Source organism: Scyliorhinus torazame, chromosome 17 (genome assembly GCF_047496885.1).
Source record: "Scyliorhinus torazame isolate Kashiwa2021f chromosome 17, sScyTor2.1, whole genome shotgun sequence".
Taxonomy (NCBI): domain Eukaryota; kingdom Metazoa; phylum Chordata; class Chondrichthyes; order Carcharhiniformes; family Scyliorhinidae; genus Scyliorhinus; species Scyliorhinus torazame.
The window spans coordinates 42487736-42508335 of NC_092723.1; the positions used below are offsets into that span (position 1 = coordinate 42487736).

General features: G+C 42.2%; 1 protein-coding gene across 2 annotated transcripts in view; it reads left to right on the top strand.

Annotated features, from left to right (window-relative positions):
- Positions 1-20600, top strand: part of rnpep (arginyl aminopeptidase (aminopeptidase B)) — a 46884-nt gene that overhangs the window by 9378 nt on the left and 16906 nt on the right. For both annotated transcript variants that reach the window (XM_072480361.1, XM_072480362.1), the window contains 3 exons: positions 5391-5542; positions 11593-11709; positions 16139-16374. In XM_072480361.1, coding sequence (XP_072336462.1) covers positions 5391-5542; positions 11593-11709; positions 16139-16374 — 505 coding nt within the window. The remainder of the gene's footprint in view (positions 1-5390; positions 5543-11592; positions 11710-16138; positions 16375-20600) is intronic.

Sequence of the window (20600 nt, forward strand, 5' to 3'; positions counted from 1 at the left end):
CATTTATCAAGGTTGAACTCTATCTGCTACTTCTCAGCCCAGCTCTGCATCCTGTCAATGTCCTGTTGTAACCTGAAACAACCCTCAACACTATCTACAACTCCACCAACCTTTGTGTCATCGGCAAACTTACTAACCCACCCTTCCACTTCCTCATCCAAGTCATTTAGCGTGCCAGTGCTTATGTAGTTACATTGTATATGTTGTGTTGCCCTATTATGTATTTTCTTTTATTTCCTTTTCATGTATTTAATATGTTGCACTGCTCGCAGAAAAATACTTTTTACTGTACCTCGGTACACGTGTCAATAAACAAATCCAATCCAAGAGCAGTGGTCCCAGAACAGATCCTTGCGGGATACCACTGGTCACCGACCTCCAGGCGAAACACTTTCCATCCACTATCACTCGCTGTCTTCTTTCGGCCAGCTAATTCTGTATCCAGACAGCCAAATTTCCCTGTATTCCATGCCCCCTAACTTTATGAATGAGCCTACCATGGGGAACCTTATCAACTGCCTTACTGAAATCCATATACACCACATCCATTGCCTGACCTTCATCAATGTGTCTCGTCACATCCTCAAAGAATTCAATGAGGCTTGTGAGGCATGACCTACCCCTCACAAAGCCATGCTGACTATTTTTAATCAAACTATGTTTTTCTAAATAATCATAAATCTTATCTCTCAGGATCCTGTCCAATATTTTGCTCACCACAGACTTAAGACTGATGGGTCTGTAATTCTCAGGGATTTCCCTATTCCCTTTCTTGAATAGGGGAACAACATTCGCCTCCCTCCAATCATCCGGTACTATTCCAGTGGAGAGTGAGGATGCAAAGATCATTGCCAATGGCGCAGCAATCTCCTCCCTCGCTTCCCGTAGTAACCTTGGGTATATCCTATCAGGCCCATGGGACTTATCTATCCTGATGCTTTTCAAAATTTCCAGCATATCCTCCTTCTTAATATCAACCTGTTCGAGTCTATTAACCTGGTTCACACTGTTCTCATGGGCAACAAGGTCCCTCTCTCTCTCGTGATACTGAAGCAAAGTATTCATTTAGGGCCACCCCCATCTCTTCAGAATTTAGGCACAAGTTCCCTCCACTATCCCTGATCGGCCCTACTCTCACTCGGATCCTCCTCTTATTTCTCACAAGTGTAGAACGCCTTGGGGTTTTCTCTAATCCTTCCCGCCAGGGCTTTTTCATGCCCCCTTCTAGCTCTCCTCAGTCCATTTTTGAGTTCCTACCCGGCTACCTTGTAACCTTCCAGAGCCGAGTCAGATCCTTGCTTCCTCAACCATGCGTAAGCTTCCTTCTTCCTCTTGACTAGAAGCTCCATTTCTCTTGTCATCCAAGGCTCCTTCACCTTGCCATTCCTTCCTCGTCTCAGTGGGACAAAACTATTCAGCACTCGCAGCAAGTGCTCTGATCCATAGCTCTGGTTCCCATCCCCCTGCCAAACTAGTTTCAACCCTCCAGAAGAGCTCTAGCAAACCTCCAACCCAGGATTTTGGTGCCCCTCCAGTTTAGGTGCAATCCGTCCTTCATGTACAGGTCCCACCTTCCCCAGAAGATATCCCAATGATCCACATATCTGAAGCCTTCCCTCCTGCACCAGCCCTGTAGCCACGTGTTCAGCTGCACTTGCTCTCTGTTCCTTGCCTCACTTGCACGTGGCACCGGTAGCAATCCTGAGATCACTACTCTGCTTGTCCTGCTCTTTAGCTTACAACCTAACTCCCTCAAATCACTTTTTAGATCCTCATCCCTTTTCTTAGCTATGTCGTTGGTGCCTATGTGCACCACGACTTCTGGTTGCTCCCCCTCCCCCTTAAGAATCCTGTAGACTCGATCCGAGATATCCCTGGCACCCGGGAGGCAACATACCTTCCGGGAGTCTCGCTCGCGACCACAATCTCCTATCTATTCCCCTAACCATTGAGTCTCCTATCACTATCGCTTTTCTATTCTCCCCCTTCCCTTCTGAGCCACAGAGCCAGACTCAGTGCCAGAGACCTGGGCGCTAGGGCCTTCCCCCGGTAGGTCATCTCACCCCCCCCCCCCCCCCCAACAGCATCCAAAACGCTATACTTTGTTTTGAAGGGGAATGGCCACGAGGGATCCCTGCACTGTCTGCCTGTTCGTTTTCCTTCCCCTGACTGTAACCCAGCTACTCTTGTCCTGTACCGTGGGTGTGGCTACCTCCTTGTAACTCTTCTCTATTACCCCCTCTGCCTCCCGGATGATCCGAAGTTAATCCAGCTCCAGTTCCCTAACACGGTCTCTGAGGAGCTGGAGTTGGATGCACTTCCCGCAGGTATAGTCAGCGGGGACACCGGTGGTATCCCTCACCACCCACATCCAATTTTGATTGTTATTCTTTGTTGCAACGGTTTTCTTTTGTTCAGATGCTTGGGTTTGATTGTTTTCCTGGGACTGGAGGGGAGGGGACGGAAAGCCTTGGGTGGGGTCCCCCACGCTAGCTAACTTAAGTCAGCTAGTGAACGGAGGTGTGGTGGGGGAAGGGACTGCCGACATTGGAGTCTGGCGTGCAGGGTTCGATGGGCCTAGGAGGTGTGTAAAGGGGAGGGGATCGATACTAGGCAAAGTTTCTTCGAGAGGAAGTGTAGAGGGGATTCTGAGATGTTTTGACCTTCGCCTGCAGAGAAATTGTTTTTCACCTTGGGGAGATTAGGTCATTGCTGGTTTGAGCCCAGAAAAGCAGAGAGGCAGTGAGTTTTGGAGAAACTTTGAGAGAGGAACAGAATTCTGATGTGCTGGATCCTGAGTCCACAATTCTTTCCCAGTAGGATAGTAAAGAAAGAGTAATATTTTAAAGAAGAGCAGTCTTGCCTGAAGACGAAGAAAAAGCTGAAACAACCAAGTTGAAGCAGCCATTTGAAGATATTCAGCCAGAGCCTGAAGGGGTTCCAACCGGAACCAAATCTGTTTTATAAAGCAAGTATTACTCTATGCCCTGCTAATTTGAAGATGGATTAAGATCTGTATGTTTATTTTCTTATTTAATAGGAAATGATATAATCTACAGTGCGTAAGGAGGCCATTCAACCCATTGAGTCTGCACCAGCCCTTGGAAAGAGCATCCTACTTAAGCCAATGCTCCACCCTATCCCTGTAACCTAGTAACTCGACCCAACCATTTGGACACTAAGGGGCAATTTAGCGTGACCAATCCTCCTAACCTGCACATCTTTGGACTGAGGGAGGAACCCGGAGCACCTGGAGGAAACCCACTTAGATAAAGGGAGACAATGCAAACTCTACACAGTCACCCGAGGCCAGAATTGAACCCTGGTCCCTGAGCTGTGAGGTAGCAGAACTAACCACCATGCCGCCCATAAATATATATTATATATATATATATATATTTTTTTTTTTTTTCTATAGTTGTGTTAAGTACTAATTGTAAGCTGTTCTTTTTGTGTGTAAGGTTCAAAAATTATTGCATTCATAATAACTTTTTAAAGAAATACCAAAGTCCAATTTGTTCATGCAGTAATTCCTGGAGGGAATCATTCTTTCTGCACAATCGTGAAATAAACTCAAATATTGGGGGTTTCAGTCCAGTACCCAAGCCACTGTTTGGGTCTGGCCTGGGATCGTAAGACTAGATGAACTCACCGCCGCTTTGCATTTACTTGGTGAATAAGCCCCTCTGTTCAAATCCTTCTCGGGACTCCAGTGATTGTAATACATAACAAAGGTAATGGGGGTTGAAAACGGCAGATACTTCGAAAATATACCCAGACAAAAATTTTATGGATCATTTTGAAATTAGTCCAAAACTATGTGCATGATCTTCAAATGAAAAGGAATATTGAACAGAAATGCAAATTACTGCGGTTGCTAGAATCTGAAACAAAAACAGAAAATACTGGACAATCTCAGCAAGTTTGACAGCATCTGTGGAGAGAAAAGGGAGCTAACGTTTCAAGTCTGGATGACCCTTCATCAAAGCTTTGCCAAAGAGCCATCCAGACTCGAACATTAGCTCCCTTTTCCTTCCACAGATGCTGTCAGACCTGCTAAGAATATTGAACAATCCTACATTAAAGTAGTACAGTTTGATATCTTATGAGAAGTGATTGATGATCCGTTTAAGCCTTGTTCATTTTAATACATGCAGATAGATTTATCAATTCTAAGTCACAACATGATTCTAAATGTTTTAAACACTGATTTATTTGTTCATGTCATTTTTGAAATTCACAGTTTTAATGCTACAAAGCTGAGGTCATTGAGGCACACTACGCAGTATTTCCTCTTTCAGTGGTGTCATAAACGTGGTGCCATGAATTGGAATATCGACACATTGCCCTACACCGCCACCTTTAATCCTATTAGAGCATATTTCAAGACATTGAAGGGGGATAATTTACGCAAAGTGTCTGCCTCTGCAAAGCAATTATTGAGATGGTGACAATGGGAAAGGATAAACAGACTACAGCTGTGGTTCTTTAATATTCAGATTTGTCAATTGCTGCAACAGATGTGAAGTTGAAAATATGATGTAAAATTATGTTGGAGTAAAAATGTTCCATAGATTCCACAGGATCAAGAGCACATGAATTAAGAAATACCCAAGCAGTCTGGGCTGAACAAATACACACTTGGCTATGTCTGACACTGGTATTTAAAATCCAGCAATTCTCAGACTGAACCAAATTTGAGCTGTGTTTATAGACTGATGAATATTCAGTGCAGGTCATTTCAAAGCACAGAAGACAATTGAAAAATGGTTTCCAAGTTCCATACTGAAGGAAATCCAAGTATCCCCTCCTCAACAAATAGGTAACCAAACTAATTTGTCTTGGCAGGATGTTTCCTTGCATTGATATTTTCTATGTAAAACATTAAAAATAACAAGTGCAAAATCAACATAGAGGTTTGATACTGCTTACGAAAGCAAGATTCCATGCTTGAGTCATTCTTTAGTCTAGCTGCCCCAGCGCAGGAATGACACTCATCTGCAGTATGACCAATTACAAGGTACATGTTCTATCTACAAAACTAAAGACCAATCTAACCTTTAAAAAATTTTTTTTTTTAAATTTTAGAGTATCCAATTATTTTTTTCCAATTAAGGGGCAATTTAGCGTGGCTAATCCATCTAACCGGCACGTCTTTGGGTTGTGGAGGTGAAACCCACACAGACAGGGGGAGAATGTGCAAACTCCACACAGATGGTGACCTGGGGCCGGGATCGAACCCGGCCTTCAGCACTGGGCCACCGTGCCGCCCTAGATCAATCTAACCTAACGAGTCCATGATTTTTGTTTCAATACGGAAATAAACTAATTATTTTTACTAATTCTTGGACAAATTAGTGTGGAATTTTTATTGTTACTTGTCTTTTTAGGTTCCTGAAGGATTTACAGCAGTTATGAGTGCAACTAAATGGGAACATGATCAAAAGCAAAACATATTCCACTTCAAAATGCATCATCCAATTCCTTCATACCTTGTCGCTTTAGCTGTTGGTGACATTGTATCTGCAGAGGTTGGACCGAGGTGAGTTCTTTCTCTTTATCATTGAATCCCTACAGTGCAGAAGATAGCTATTCAGCCCATCGAGTGCACCGGTCCTCTGAAAGAGCACTCCACCAAGCCCATTCCCCGCTCTATCCCGATAACCCCTTTGGCTAATCTACACATCTTTACACTAAGGAGCAATTTAGCATGACCAATCCACCCAATGTCACGACACCCTGGACTAGTGCATGGTCAATTCCAGCCCCGGAGTCACAACACAATTGAAATTAACTATTAATTTTTTTTTAAATACCCGAAGTCTTTGGTCTTTGGCTGCCTTATAAATACAGTCACCTGGTTGGTAAATTTACACAATTCTTTTATTAATAACAGTAACTTTAATTAAATAAGCAGCAAATACAACTGGTTAACTATTATCTAATTCCTAAACCCACCCACCCCCTATACATGCACACAAGACAGACGAACACCGTGTGGAAAGAGGGCTGTAAAAGAATATCGTTAAAAGTAAAAGGATAAAAGTCTCAGTTTCAAATGGGCATCTTCTAGTTAGATTATTTTCGTCTAGGCCTTCAGATGGGTGTTCTAGTTTTCAGTCTGTAATGGTTTTCACTGTAGATTCATGAAGACTTCTCTGCAGAAACAGCAGGCAGAAAGCATTTTTTGGAGAAAGAGAGAGAGCAACTCACAGCTTCTTCTCCCAGCATTCAGGACCATTCTCCTTCCTGGGTCCTCTGAAAAACCCCACCTGGCTAAACCTAAAAGAGTCTGGTCTCGGGCAGGATACGGTCCTGAGTCAATCCATTGGCTACTTCTATAAGCATATAAAGAGGAAGAGAATAGCTAAAATAAATGTTGGCCCTTAATTGGACAATACTGGTGAGGTAATTATAGGGAACACTGAGATGACGGAGGCACTGAACCAATATTTTGCTTCTGTCTTCACGGTAGGGAATAATAATTTTGCAAGAATTGCAGTTAATGCAGAGGAACTTAGTGTAATAACCATCATTAGGTAGAAGGTATTGAATAAACTAATGGGACTAAAGGCAGATAAGTCTCCAGGACATGATGGCCTGAACCTTGGGATATTAAAGGAGTGGCAGCAGAGATGCTGGATGTATTGGTTATGATATTTCAAAGTTCCCTGGATTCTGGAAGGTTCCGGTGGATTAGAAACATGCTAATATAACTTCCCTATAAAAAGAGAGAGAGGTTAAAAAGTACGAAACTATCGACCGGTTAGCCTGACCTGTGGTGAAGTTGCTGGAATCAATTAAGGAGGAGATGACTGAACATTTCAAAAGACAACAGATCCATCCACCATTGTCAACATGGCTTTATGAGGGGTATGTAATGCTTGACAAACTTGCTTGAGTTCTTTGAGGATGTAACCAGTAAGGTGGATAATGGGGAACCTGTGGATGTAGTATATCTAGACTTCCAGAAGGTGCCGCATAAAAGATTGATCCAGAAGGTGAGATTGCAGGTGGTTGGAGGTAGAATACTAGATTGGATTGAGGATTGGCTGACTGACAGAAAGCAGAGGATCGGGTTAAATGGGTCCTTCTCTGGCTTGCGAACTGTAACTAGAGGGGTCCGCAGAGTTTAGTCCACGTATCTCAACAGTTTAAAATCTATATAAATGATCTGCAAGCAGGGACAGAGTGTAACATAACAATACAAAAATAAGTGGGAAAGCAGGCAGTGAAGAGGAGATACCAATATAGATACACTAGGAGATTGGGCCAAAATTTGGCAGATGGAGTTTAATGTGGATAAGTGTGAGGTTATCCATTTTGGCCAAAAAACTAGTCAGGCAAATTATTATTTAAATGGAAAGCAGATTCAAAATGCGTCTGGCAGCGGGATCTGGGTATATTTGTTCATGAATTGCAGGTACAAAATGTAATCAGAAAGGCAAATGGAATGTTAGTGTTTATTGCAAAAGGACTGGAGTATAAAAGTAAAGAAGTATTGTTGCAGTTGTATAGGGTGTTAGAGTGTTGGTGAGACCATATCTGGAGTATTGTGTCCAGTTTTGGTCTCCTTATTTAAGGAAGGATGTGGTAGCATTGGAAGCAGTTCAGAGGAGGTTCACCAAATTGATTCCAGAATTGAAAGGTGTATGAGGAGAGATTAAACAGTTGGGCTTATACTCGCTGGAGTTTAGAAGGATGAGGGATCTCATCTGGGTATATAAAATGCTAAAAGGGATTGATGATAAAGTAGATGTAGACCAAATGTTTCCCCTTGTCGGGCAATCTAGAACACGAGGTCACGGATGTCGGCTGAGAGGCGGTAGATTTAAAACTGAGATGAGGAGGCGCTACTTCTCACAGAGGGTGTTGAATTTATGGAACTCTATGCCCCATAGTGCGTGGAGTCTGAATCATTAAATGGTTTCAAGAGGGAGATCGATATATTTCTGATTTTGAAAAAAGGGTTCAAAGGGATGTGGGGAACAGGCAGTGAGATGGCTTTGAGACCAGGAAGAGATCAGCTGTGATCTGATTGAATGGTGGAGCAGGCTCGAAGGGTTGAATTGCCTACTTCTGTTCCTAGTTCCTATGTACCAGCCAAACCGAATCCCTCCAATCTTTCGGGTGCCAGGAAGTCTGAGTTCTTCTGTTTAAAAATCTAAATCTTCAGAGCACTGTGTACTATGTTGCAACTTTTGAGTTTCCTTCTTTCTGCTCGACTTAAAGGTATATATCCATTAAATATCCATGGATCAAAAGTGATAACCTCAAAGTAAAAGAATAGGGGGATCGACAGGAAGGGCCCTTACACTAACCTGTACATCTTTGTCTACCTACTTCAAAGTGGTTTGAGGTTAAAAGAACTGATTTGTCCTGTTTTTGTCAGTTTGCCACTTTAACATCGCTCAATTCCCATTGATTTTTAAAAAAAGTTTTTCGGTAGGATGTTTTTCAGGTACGATGAGACAACTATCGGACTGATTCTCTAGTTGGGGAACATGCATTTGGGGCAGACTGCAGATGTCTTCAGAAATAGCAGTGCCTCTGCATTTTCCACGTGCACAGGGGCTGTTATGGTAGCAGGTGGCTGGGGAATGAGGAGTGCAGGAGCTCTTTAAGGACTGCAGTTCATTTTTCTGGGGTGAAAGCTGGAGGGAATTTTCGGTCTAAGGGAACTTTTCATCTTTACAGGAAGAAGTCATTACTTGGCTTAGTAAGTGTCACCAACGTCTATAGGTCTTTGAAGTGCTCACTAGACTGGGGAAAAGTATTAGTATGATTGGCTAAAGTGTTATGTGATGTTTGTACCAGCACTGAGCCCACCATAAAATGAGATATAGTGCAGTGTCAAAGCATTCTATTTGCATATGTGGCACTTACAAAGAAAATGAGACTAGGGACACACTACACTCTGATCAAAGGTTAGCAACAGTGAAGAATGGACATTGAGCAGGTCAATAAACTGATTGCAGCTTCTGTAAAACACATATTAGATTTATTGCCAAAAGGGATGCTTGAATGTTACAGATGGCAGGAAATCAAAAGCTTTGATAGTAAAAATCATGGTGATTAGAGCATATTGTTACATCGTCCGTGTAGGAAAAAGAGGGCTGTTTTACTTTTTTTATTTTTTAAAAAGAGGGCTGTTACTGTAGAGAAACTATACTTTCTACTTCCGGTTCTGTTTGTGATTGTGCAACTTATACATTGGTTAAGAAAATCTTTGATTCGTATCTGCTGCAGGGTTGCTTATACGGTTATCAATGGTCAAGCACTTGCCATCAAGGCTCTGCACTTTGTGGAAGGCTTGTGTAGCTTTCCTGTTCTTCATGGGCAAAGTAGCAAAATATTTCTGTTTTGACATGGGGAATCTTTGCACTGATTGATCAAATAGTGCACCAGAAGTCTGGCTAATATTCCAGTGGTGAGTTGAAAAGTTCCAATAAACACTGACATTTTAGCAAGCAATGCTCTTAGAATCATTGCAGTGAAGAAGGATGCCATTGGTCCATCAAGCCTGCACCAGCACCCCCCCCCCCCCCACTCCCCCATAATAACCCTGTGTAACCCCACCTAACCTGCACATCTTGAGACGCTAAGGGGAAATTTAGCATGGCAAATCCACCTAACCTGCACATATTTGGAATATGGGAGGAAGCCAGAGAACCCAGCGGAATCCTACCAAGACACTGGGAGAAGGTGCAAACTCCACACTCACCCAAGGGTGGGATTGGATTGGATTTGTTTATTGTCACGTGTACGTAGGTACAGTGAAAAGTATTTTTCTGAGAGAAGCTCAACAGATTATTAAGTACATGGGATGAAAAGGGAACAAAAGAAAATACATAATAGGGCAACGCAAGGTATACCGGCATTAGATGACGCATACAGGGTGTAGCGTTAATGAGGTCAGTCCATCAGAGGGTCATTTAGGAGTCTGCTAACAGCGGGGAAGAAGCTGTTTCTGAGCCTGTTCGTGCGTGTTCTCTGACTTCTGTATCTCCAGCCCGATGGAAGAAGTTGGAAGAGTGAGTAAGCCGGGTGGGAGGGGTCTTTGATTATGCTGCCCAAGCATCGGGACCTAATTGAACCTGAATCCCTGGCGCTGTGAAACAGCAGGGTTAACCAATGTGCTACCCTCCGAACTATTCAAGTGCTGTCAAGATCTAGCACAGGCTTCAAGGGATGGCAACATTTAGGGGAATACCACCATCAACAAGTTCCCCTCCAAGCCACACCATCCTGACTTGGAAATATATTGCTGTTTACTCACTTGCACTGGGTCAGAAACTTGCACCTCTCTCCCAAACAGCATTGCAGGTGTTTCTACACGGATTGCAGCAGTTCAGGGTGCCGGTTACCACTGCTTTCTCTGGGGCAATTAGAGATAGACAACAATTGCTTGCCTTGTTAGCGATGCTCACATTTCATAAACAAATTAAAGAAAACAAATCAGCCGATATCAAATCATAGAGACAGTGAAGGCTGTTTTCTCTAATATGGCCGAGGTGTGTTCTGTGTGTAAATGCAAAGCCTCGGAGCTAATTGTGAGTGGGAAATTGTTGTCTAAGGCAGACATTTTTTTTTCTCTTTGCATAAGTATCCTTTTCTCTGCGAAATCCATTCTTCCTGCTTAATTCTACACTGCAACAGTAGGAATTAAGTCTTTGTAGAAACCGGAGTATGTTTGATTCTTTCTCTCGTGCTTCTTTCTGTCTTGCCTTTTCCTTCCTCCTTGCTCATAGTCTTTCATACGTCCTTTTTCATTCATGTATTCTGTTCCACTTTTGCTCGCATCTTTTACTTTTTCTTTTTCTGAAGATGCTTTAAAGCATTTGTTGAACTCTTTCAGTTGGTATGATGGTCCCCTCCCTGGTTATTATTTGAACCATTTCCACAATGGACCTCACGTTTTGACTTTGTAATATGACAGACAGATCACAACTAAATAACAAGTACCATTACTTCAGGTTAACCTGCACATTTAAGCTTCAATAAGAACATAAGAACTAGGAGCAGGAGTAGGCCATCTGGCCCCTCAAGCCTGCTCCACCATTCAATGAGATCATGGCTGATCTTTTATGGACTCAGCTCTTCTTTCCGGCCCGAACACCATAACCCTTAATCCATTTATTCTTCAAAAAACTATCTATCGTTATCTTAAAAACATTTAATGAAGGAGCCTCAACTGCTTCACTGGGCAAGGAATTCCATAGATTCACAACCCTTTGGTGAAGAAGTTCCTCCTAAACTCAGTCCTAAATCTACTTCCCCTTATTTTGAGGCATTGCCCCCCCCCCTAGTTCTGCTTTCACCCACCAGTGGAAACAACCTGAACATTCAATGAATGTTCTCAGAAAATCGCCACAGTATGTGATAAAAGAGAGGTAATAATAGGATCTGGTTGCCTTTAGTTCTGTCTCCTGGGGAAATGATATTAAGCTGGCTATGCTAAATAAGGTTTACTTTCTTAAGAATTATAATGTCTGTCATTGAGTAGGGAAATTATATCAACGAAAGTGCTTGGTTTTCATTGTTCCATTCTTACTGATGAGCATTAAGAGAGTGATCTTATTTCTGGAACAGGAGTCGTGTCTGGACTGAACCCTGTCTGTTAGACGCTGCTAAAGAGGAATATGATGGTGTAGTTGAAGAGTTCTTGAATGCTGGTGAGAAGCTGTTCGGGCCATATGTGTGGGGAAGGTAAATCTGTCTTTCTGCTATCTGTTTTGGTAAAACAAACTTGTCCTGCCCATACACCTTGCTTCACATGCTTTTATTTCAACATTTAAAATTGAATGGGCAGCAAAGTAACACAGTGGTTAGCACTGTTGAATCACAGCACCAGGATCCCATGTTCTATTCCGGCTTGGGTCACTATCTGTGCGGAGTCTGCACGTTCACCCCGTGTCTGAGATTCCTCTGGGTGCTCCGGTTTCCTCCCACAAGTCCTGAGAGACGTACTGTTAGGTGAATTGGACATTCTGAATTCTCCCTCCGTGTACCCGTACAGGTGCCAGAATGTGGCGACTAGGGGCTTTTCACAGTAACTTCATTGCGGTGTTAATGTAAGCCTACTTGTGACAATAAAGATTATTATATTATAATTTTGGAATTTCCTGCGCAAACATTGTATAATCGCATTTTCCATGTAAACAAATTGCTTGTGTAGGACCTCTTATTTTCAATAAGGGAGGCAGTGGCGTAGTGGTATCGTCACTGGACTAGTATTCCAGAGACCCAGGGTAATGCTCTGGGGCCATGGGTTCAAATCCCACCAGCGCAAATGGTGGAATTTGAATTAAATTTTAAAAATCTGGAATTAAGTCTAATGACGACTATAAAATCATTGTTGATTGTTGTAAAAACCCATCTGGTTAACTAATGTCCTTTTAGGGAAGGAAATCTGTCATTCTTATCTGGTCTGGCCTACATGTTACTCCAGACCCACAGCAATGCCGTCAGGGGTGGGCAACAAATGCTGGCCAACCAGCGATAGCCACGTCTCATTAACCAATAAAGTCATTTTCAAATAAGAGACTAGAGTCCAGTGGTCATGCGAGAGTTTTATTGCAAAAACTTGGTTAGTATACTTCAAAAATGCAAACAAAAGAAACATAAGGAATAAAACAATAGAAAGAGAACAAAGATGAAGAGAACGAGCAACATGTGCGGCAGTAAGTTCCAGCATCTGCAGTACTTTGCTTTTATTTACTTTTGTGTTCAATACCTGCACGGCCTGATACTGCCCCCCCCCCCCCCCTTGCACCTATTGGCTTGCAAGTTTTGAATTGTGACTTCTGAATAGTGGTGCTTACCATCACTCACATTGGCATCGAACTTACTGGCTGTATACATTTGCAGTCTGGATCCTAAAAGGTTAGTTAACATTTAACTTTTGTCACCGCCAAGCTGCAAATTTATAATCTGACCTTGACTAAGAACAATACAAGCTTGTATTTCGACTAGTTACAATATTTTCAAAACTTGGTTTTGAACTATTTCTCTGCACTTGTCACAGACTGTTATTGAATCAACTGAGATACACAAGAAAAATAATATTTTTTAACTGAAATTAACTCATTAAGGCAAGCTGCCGTCTTTCTCTCTGTATGAGCATACCTTCCTCCTCCAAATCTTTGCAAATTTGCCAAGTTACAAGCTGCTTGTATATTGACTCTTGTGTGCATATACAGACTTATTAATTTCACCATTTCCTAATGCATTTTTCTGTCTCTCTCTTGCATGTACTCTCTCCCGTGCCTTCTCCTTGATCGTCCTTTTCTTTAATTAAAAATCCAAATAAAGGGAATTTGCATCGTCAATCCACCTAGCCTGCACATCTTTTGGGTTGTAGGGATGAGACCCACGCAAGCAAGGGGAGAATGTGCAAACTCCAAATGGACAATGGCTTGGTGCCGGGATCGAACCCGGGTCCTCGCCGCTGTGAGGCAGCAGTGCTAACCACTGCACCACCTTGCCGCCAAGTTTGTCCTTTTCTTATCTCTCAAAAACCCTTCAACTATAACTCTTCCAATTGCGTTGTCCTGTCTTTCATTTTCTGTTTCCCCTTTATGTCTTTTCTTTTAAAAAGTGCTCTGTAGCATTCATCATACAACTCATAATGATTCTATTAAACAATTACATTTTCTTGTATTATTATGTACTTTTCATAAAGTTCTTATTGACTCCTCCTGCAGTCTGTCTTGACAGCTTGGACTTTGGATATATTTACCATAGAATAATAAGACAGTTTTTTAAAAAAAATCATCTTTATTGTCACAGGTAGGCTTACATTAACACTGCAACAAAGTTACAGTGAAAAGCCCCTAGTTGCTACATTCCGGCACCTGTTCGGGTATATAGAGGGAGAATTCAGAATGTTCCAAATTACTTGTGGGAACCGGGGCACCCGGAGGAAATTCGCGCAGACACAGGGAGAACGTGCAAATTCCACACAGTCACTCGTGGGCGAAATTGAACACGAGTCCCTGGTGCTGAGCCAGCAGTGCTAACCACTCTGAAACTTCTATTATCAGTTTAAAAATCATTCTGTGATCTGTCATTTTCTATGACATTGTTCATTAATTAATGATTTAGCATCTTGTTCTGAAGAACAATTTGCTTGTCTTGCATTTACTGCGCCATATGGGAACAATGTATGCTACATGTGTTGATATATTAATATATGTTGAGAGATTAATTCTGCTGTCTGTTCATTTCGTATATGCACTTTGTCGAAGGGTCATACGGACCTGAAACATTAACTATTTCTCTTTCCACAGATGCTGCCATACCAGCTGAGTATTTCCAGCATTTTCTGTTTTCATTTCAGATTTCCAGCATCTACAGTACTTTGCTTTTATTTACTTTTGTGTTCATATTAGCCATACCTAACAGCCTCCACTCCACTTTTGACAAAGAATATGATGTAGTAATTTATAAACTGGTTACTCCAATATTTCATTTTTATGACGGCAGTTAATGATTAGGATTTCAGTCATTGACCATGGATCGACTGAATTGGAATGCAGTGCTGCAAAGAAAAATGAAAGGAATGGGAACTTTGAGGTAGTAAGTCTATTTGTTTGACAAGATATTGGGTTTGTTAAAATTTCTTCTCCAAAAATAAATCTCCGTTCACTTTCAGGGTTCTTACAAAATTCATAACGTCCGTGTAACTCAGCTTCCTTTGAAAATTCCGGATTTATTCCCTGTTATGGATTTAAGCTTGCAATCTAGGTTATCCCTTCAATGGAGTACTGTGGGGAAGCTGCACTGACAGGGGCACAATCTTTCTAACAAGATGTTAGGTAGCTGGATGTCAAAGATCCCATGGCATGAATTGGACAAAATTTGAGAGATTTCCTGATGGCCTGACTGGTATATTTGCATGTTGAAATTATTCAGTTGTTTACTGTCTGCTTTGAAAGTCGTGAGAACATGATAAACTGCATATAAATGCATGTTTTGACAATAAGTTTCTTTCTTAATACTGATTCTATATGTTCATTGTACGTCAACTGGTACCGGTGAGAGTACAAGTCTGTGGTGACATGCATGTGTTTCTCTGCTACTCGTTGGATTGCAACTGATTGCACAGGGCTCTCAGCTCGATTGCTGTTGTGCTGTTTAAAGCCTGGCAGTCAAATTAAAATAAAAACCTGTTTAGAGGAAGATAAAACTCTTAGCAGGGTATGTGCACATTCTTCAACGGCACACCCATAAGATTGCACGTCTTTGCAGTTACGAAATTAATTGTTGCCGAGGGAATTGTTTTATTGCGAAGTGAGTTCATTGTTTTTGCTACTGTACTGGGCTAACTTATGGGAATTGCTCTTGTCTGACCAGTTAGACTAAGTGTTTGTTATTTTTTCAAAACTTTTGAAAGTTGATGAGTTATTTTCAAAATCAAGGGTGGAGCTGAACTGACAATTGGGTTCCAGAGGGCAAAACTGCACAATGCAGTACAGAAAGTAAAAGCAGAATTCTGAAATAAAAACAAAAGTGCTGGGAACACTCAGCAAGCTGGCCAGTATCTGTGGTGAGATAGAAACTAAAATAATGAGTCCGGATGAAAGGTAAACAATCTGAAATGTCAACTCTGTTTTTCTGTCCATGGGTGCTGCCTGACCTGCTGAGTGTTTCCAACTTTTTTTGTTTCTTTCTGTTAGCCGAGAAAGTAAACTGTGAGTGAATCAGTACTGACAGGACAGCGATCCCACCAGCACTGTCATTAAGCTTGATTTAGCAAGAGATCACAAGGTTTTTTAAAAACGTGCATGTCTTGTTGAATAGACAAACCGATAAAAAGAAGCAAATCAGAGTGCTGTATCTTCACCAAGACTGTTGGTTGCAGCCCACAGTATATAGCTCTGCCCTTATTAATTGCATCAGTTCTTGCATAGTTTATATGTTTTGAGACTGGATCATTCCAACAACCTACCACATTAACTGTCGCCGCCTTCAGAACTAATTTTTGGTGATTAGTGCCATATGTCATAATGAGTGAGGAGGAAGGCAGTACCCCTGTATTGAGTAATGATCTAGTGTAAAAAGACTGAGTATGCAGGTGGGATGGCATATTTTAAGGAAAACCTTGGTAACCCTGAGTTTCTTGTAATATTCTAAGGTATGACCTCCTCTTCATGCCTCCATCTTTCCCATTTGGTGGGATGGAAAATCCCTGCCTTACATTTGTCACTCCGTGTCTGCTGGCAGGAGATCGATCACTGGCTGATGTCATCATCCATGAGATTTCTCACAGCTGGTTTGGGAATCTGGTCACAAATGCCAACTGGGGAGACTTCTGGCTCAATGAAGGCTTTACAATGTATGCACAGCGGAGAATTACAACAGAACTTTACGGTATGCTACTTGAAGAATATACATTATAATGATTCAGAATTTCAATCTCCCAATTCTCATTACTGAAAATGTGATGAGATGCTCACTATTTAAATGTTCTTTTGTACATACCATTCAAGTATATTGCTCAATGAGGTAGAACTGCTACGACACTCTGGGCTCAGACGTGGTCAATTCCAGCTCCACTTGAACAGATACAACTGGTTAACTATTAAATTACGAACCTTGCCCCACCCTCTATTTACGCACAAACACAGAAAAGAGGAGTGTGACCAAAAAGTAATGCTAAAGTAAAAGGATAAAAGTCTCTGTTTTAGATGGACATCTTCCAGTTAAATACTTCTGGTCTCGGCTTTCAGTTGGATGAGGTCCTTGCTTTCAGTCTGTAATGGTTTTCACTGTAGATTCATCAGGATCGTGAGACTCTTCTGCAGATTCAGAAAAACAGACAGGAAGCATTTTGGAAAGAGAGAGAAACTCACAGCTTCTCCCAGTGTCCATGACCTTTCTCCTTCCTGAATCCTCTGAAACCCCCCACCTGGCTGAACCCAATCACTGTCTGTTGCCAGACAGGGTATGGTCCTTGGCAAATCTATGCCTACCAACCAACCGATCAAACCAAATCCCTCCAACCTCTGTGCCAGAAAGTCTGAGTTCTTCTGTTCTAAATCTTCAGAGCACAGTGTATTATTTTGTACCTTTTAAGTTCCTCACTTCCTCTGCTCGACTTAAAGGTATATGTCCTTTAAATATCTATGGACTAAAAATAATATTGACAAAGTAAAAGATACAGGAAATAAGGGAATCAACAGGAATGGCCCTTACACAAGGTTTTTTTAAACCATTTAATTTTTTTTGTTTTCTAAATAATGCATCTCACTATTTAAAGCATATATCTTTAAATGTTAGTTGTTTTACTAGTGTCATGCATGACTTTTGTAAAGCACCAGTTTTTTTTTAGACAAAGTCAATAAAGGGGATTGTTTGCCACCAAAACGTTGCAGCGACCACATTCATTATGGAGATTTTCCTGTGTGAAACATTGTTAATCTACAACAGACCCACAAGGAGGAACTGACTGGAAATTAGTCATAGCTCCACCTTGCAGAGTAGCTGAGAGGAGTTGCGACTCCGTCTCAGCAAGTCATAGGTCAGAGGAGTGTGCGAATAGGTTTCTGTTTGCCTAGTATTTGTTTAAAAAGGTTATTGATAGCTGCAATGTAACACTGTTAAAGGTGGGGTAGGACTAATCAATGTACTGTCATTGCCTTGTGGCAATCCTGGAGAGCTTGATGGAAGGCAAGCTCACCATTGAACAAAAAGATTGTTGTCTGTTCCTCCTTTTTCTCTTGCCCTCCAGATCCGTCTCCTGCCAAACTGACAATGTCCACTTTTTAAAATTAGATTTTTTTCATTATAGATTTTCCAATTTTACAAATAATGCAACACACCCTCAAACCGGTACAAGCACAAAAAAATGCTTTGTGTGCATGAATACAGAAAAAGACAGGAGGACACCAACACAATTGGTTCACCTTAATCATTAAACTTGGTTCCTCTGATTACACCAGAAAAACGGCAGACGGATAAACTAGAGAATGGGGAGAAGAGGATAAAGCCATGAAAACATGAAAAATTGGCACACACCTCCACGTGCAGCAATTGCTCAAACAGCCAAAGGAAATATCGGAGATTTTTGCACCTTGTTCAGGTGTGCACCAAAGCATACCTCCCCCAACTCCAATTATACCAGAGGCGCCAAGGACACAATATAACGTATTTTTCTCAGATCAGACCAGCCTGTACCTCTGCAGGAGCCAGTTAAGAATTAGTTAATCCCAAAACAAAGAAAAAGAAATGCAGAAAATATCTGCAGACATTAATTCTAAGAGGCTATTTTACACATAACCACAGAGTGATCATTATTCCACATAAATACAACGATCAGCAAATATTCATAGCTTATCAAACATAGCAATCATCGTGGTTGGTGTCTCCATACAGAAAACACAAGGATACTAAAAAGAGCAGCGGATCTCAGGATACCAAGATAAAGCCATAAACATATGACCCTATGGTACACACCCTCCCACAAGGTAAAACCTAACTCAATCTCAAGACTTCCAAGTAATGAAAGGATGCCCCAGGAAAAGGGAGACAACAGGATGCTATGGGTTGTGACTTGGTAGTGTACATTCTTTATATACAGGAGCCAGTAAACCAAGGATACTTAAACCATGCCAAGACTGTTTACACAACAGACCTCGCTCCTGTCCTGCCAAATCAGAGGCACCATTACCGGCCCCGCCAACACCGGAAATCTTAAAACCATTTTCCTGCGAGGAAACCCCATCGACGAGGAATCATCAAGACCACCATCAACGGGGGTGTCTTGAGAAGTGATGCAACACTCCTTTCCCCCAACAGGTTGGGAGATCCCCCAGAATTAAATATAAAAAATCAGAGCCTGTATCAGTGCCTCTCTTACCCAAATAAAGAGAGGGAATACCAGGATTAGATAATAGATGTCAGATAAGGTCTAGCAATGTACATTTTTGCAAAAGGATACCAGGGACAGAACAGCATAACCTCATTACAAACAGGACATTGCCTCCCCAAGGAAGCCACCACCTCAAGAAGGAGGACAGCCTGGAAGTCCCTAAAGAAGGCCACTTGAAGGAGGGCACCCTATTCCATCCAAAACATGAAAAACTCTACAAAAATGCTGAACCGAAGCACTCAGACTCACGCTCAGGCCCTGCAGATTGCTTCCAAAGGGGGACCAAATCTTGATGGGGAGAAGTCCAGGAGCCCCCAAAAGGGGACATCTCCAGGGAGGGTGACCTACTCCACAACACAACATACCCTCCACCTGACCCAGGTAAACATAGCTACTACTGCAGTCAACTACTCGCAGTCAAGAGATCACTACCTGTGCAGCCAAGTAAATATAGAAGACCAACCTAAGAAAAGCTAGACATCCAAGGATTAACTACTTTGTTCAGGTGTGCACCAATACATATTTCCTCCTACTCCAACTCTACCAGATGCGAAAACTACAGACAAAAAAGGCACCCAATCTTCTCCAGGATAGAGGATCTATCAGGAGACGAGCAAGGATTCCATCAGATCAAAAGTACAAAAGAAAGACACAACAATAATAATTCTAACGGGGGTGCTTCCTCACTCAAAATGAGGACTTACAAGACCATACCAACCACCTCCCTGCTGTGACGCTACTCACCTTGTCTACAAATAAAGTGAAGATTACCTAAAAAGTGTGCTCCCACAGTGTAAAAGGAAAGATTCTAGCACAGTTTAAAAAAAACTACATAAATACTGCATAACCCTCGTGTCATACAACCAACTCAGCACGATTTTCACGATATTAAAGGATAACCGTCGACAAACACCCCTGTGCTCCTATATCATACACCCGTACCAGGATAAAAGGCAATAACCCAAAATCTCACACATAATCACAAGGCATCAAAGTTCGGGATTAGTGATGAGCTGCAGGATAATATTTGTTTTAAATTTAGTGCACCCAATTAAGGGACAATTTAGCATGGCCAATCCACCTACCCTGAACATCCTTTTGAGTTATAGGGGTGAGACCCAGGCAAACTCTGGGAGAATGTGCAAGCTCCACAAGGACAGTGACCTGAGGCCGGGATCGAACGTGGGTCCTTAGTGTCGGGAGGCAGCAGTACTAACCACTGTACCACCATGCTGCCCTACTGCAGGATAATACAACTATCCACGGAGCTTGTAACAGCCAAAGCCACCATGACAGGATCATAGAGCAACATCCAGGCTTCATCTAGAGTTTCACCAAAGCCCCTGTATCTCCGCCATGTCGTTGCCCGGAGCCCCGGTAATGAGGAAACTAGGCCCTGGCCCTGGCAGATGTGAGGGCCTATCATGCTCGGCTGCCTCCAATGCTTCTCGATAAACATTGAAGACAAAGTGACAGAAGACCAGTGGTCAGGATCCTCGACCAGGCCTCGAAGACCGGATACAGTACTCCATTGAATTAGAAATGCCCAACCTTCAAATTGAGATTGTGAAAGCATAGCAGCCAGTTCTCCGATTCGGCCGGGAGTTCATCCCAGCTTCCCTTGGGAGGTCGGGTGCACGGAATTTCCTTCTCCGGCCCATCTCCCTGAATCAACTAGGAGGTTTGGCGTACCATGCGGCAGGACTTTCAAGGGCTGAAGGTGAGC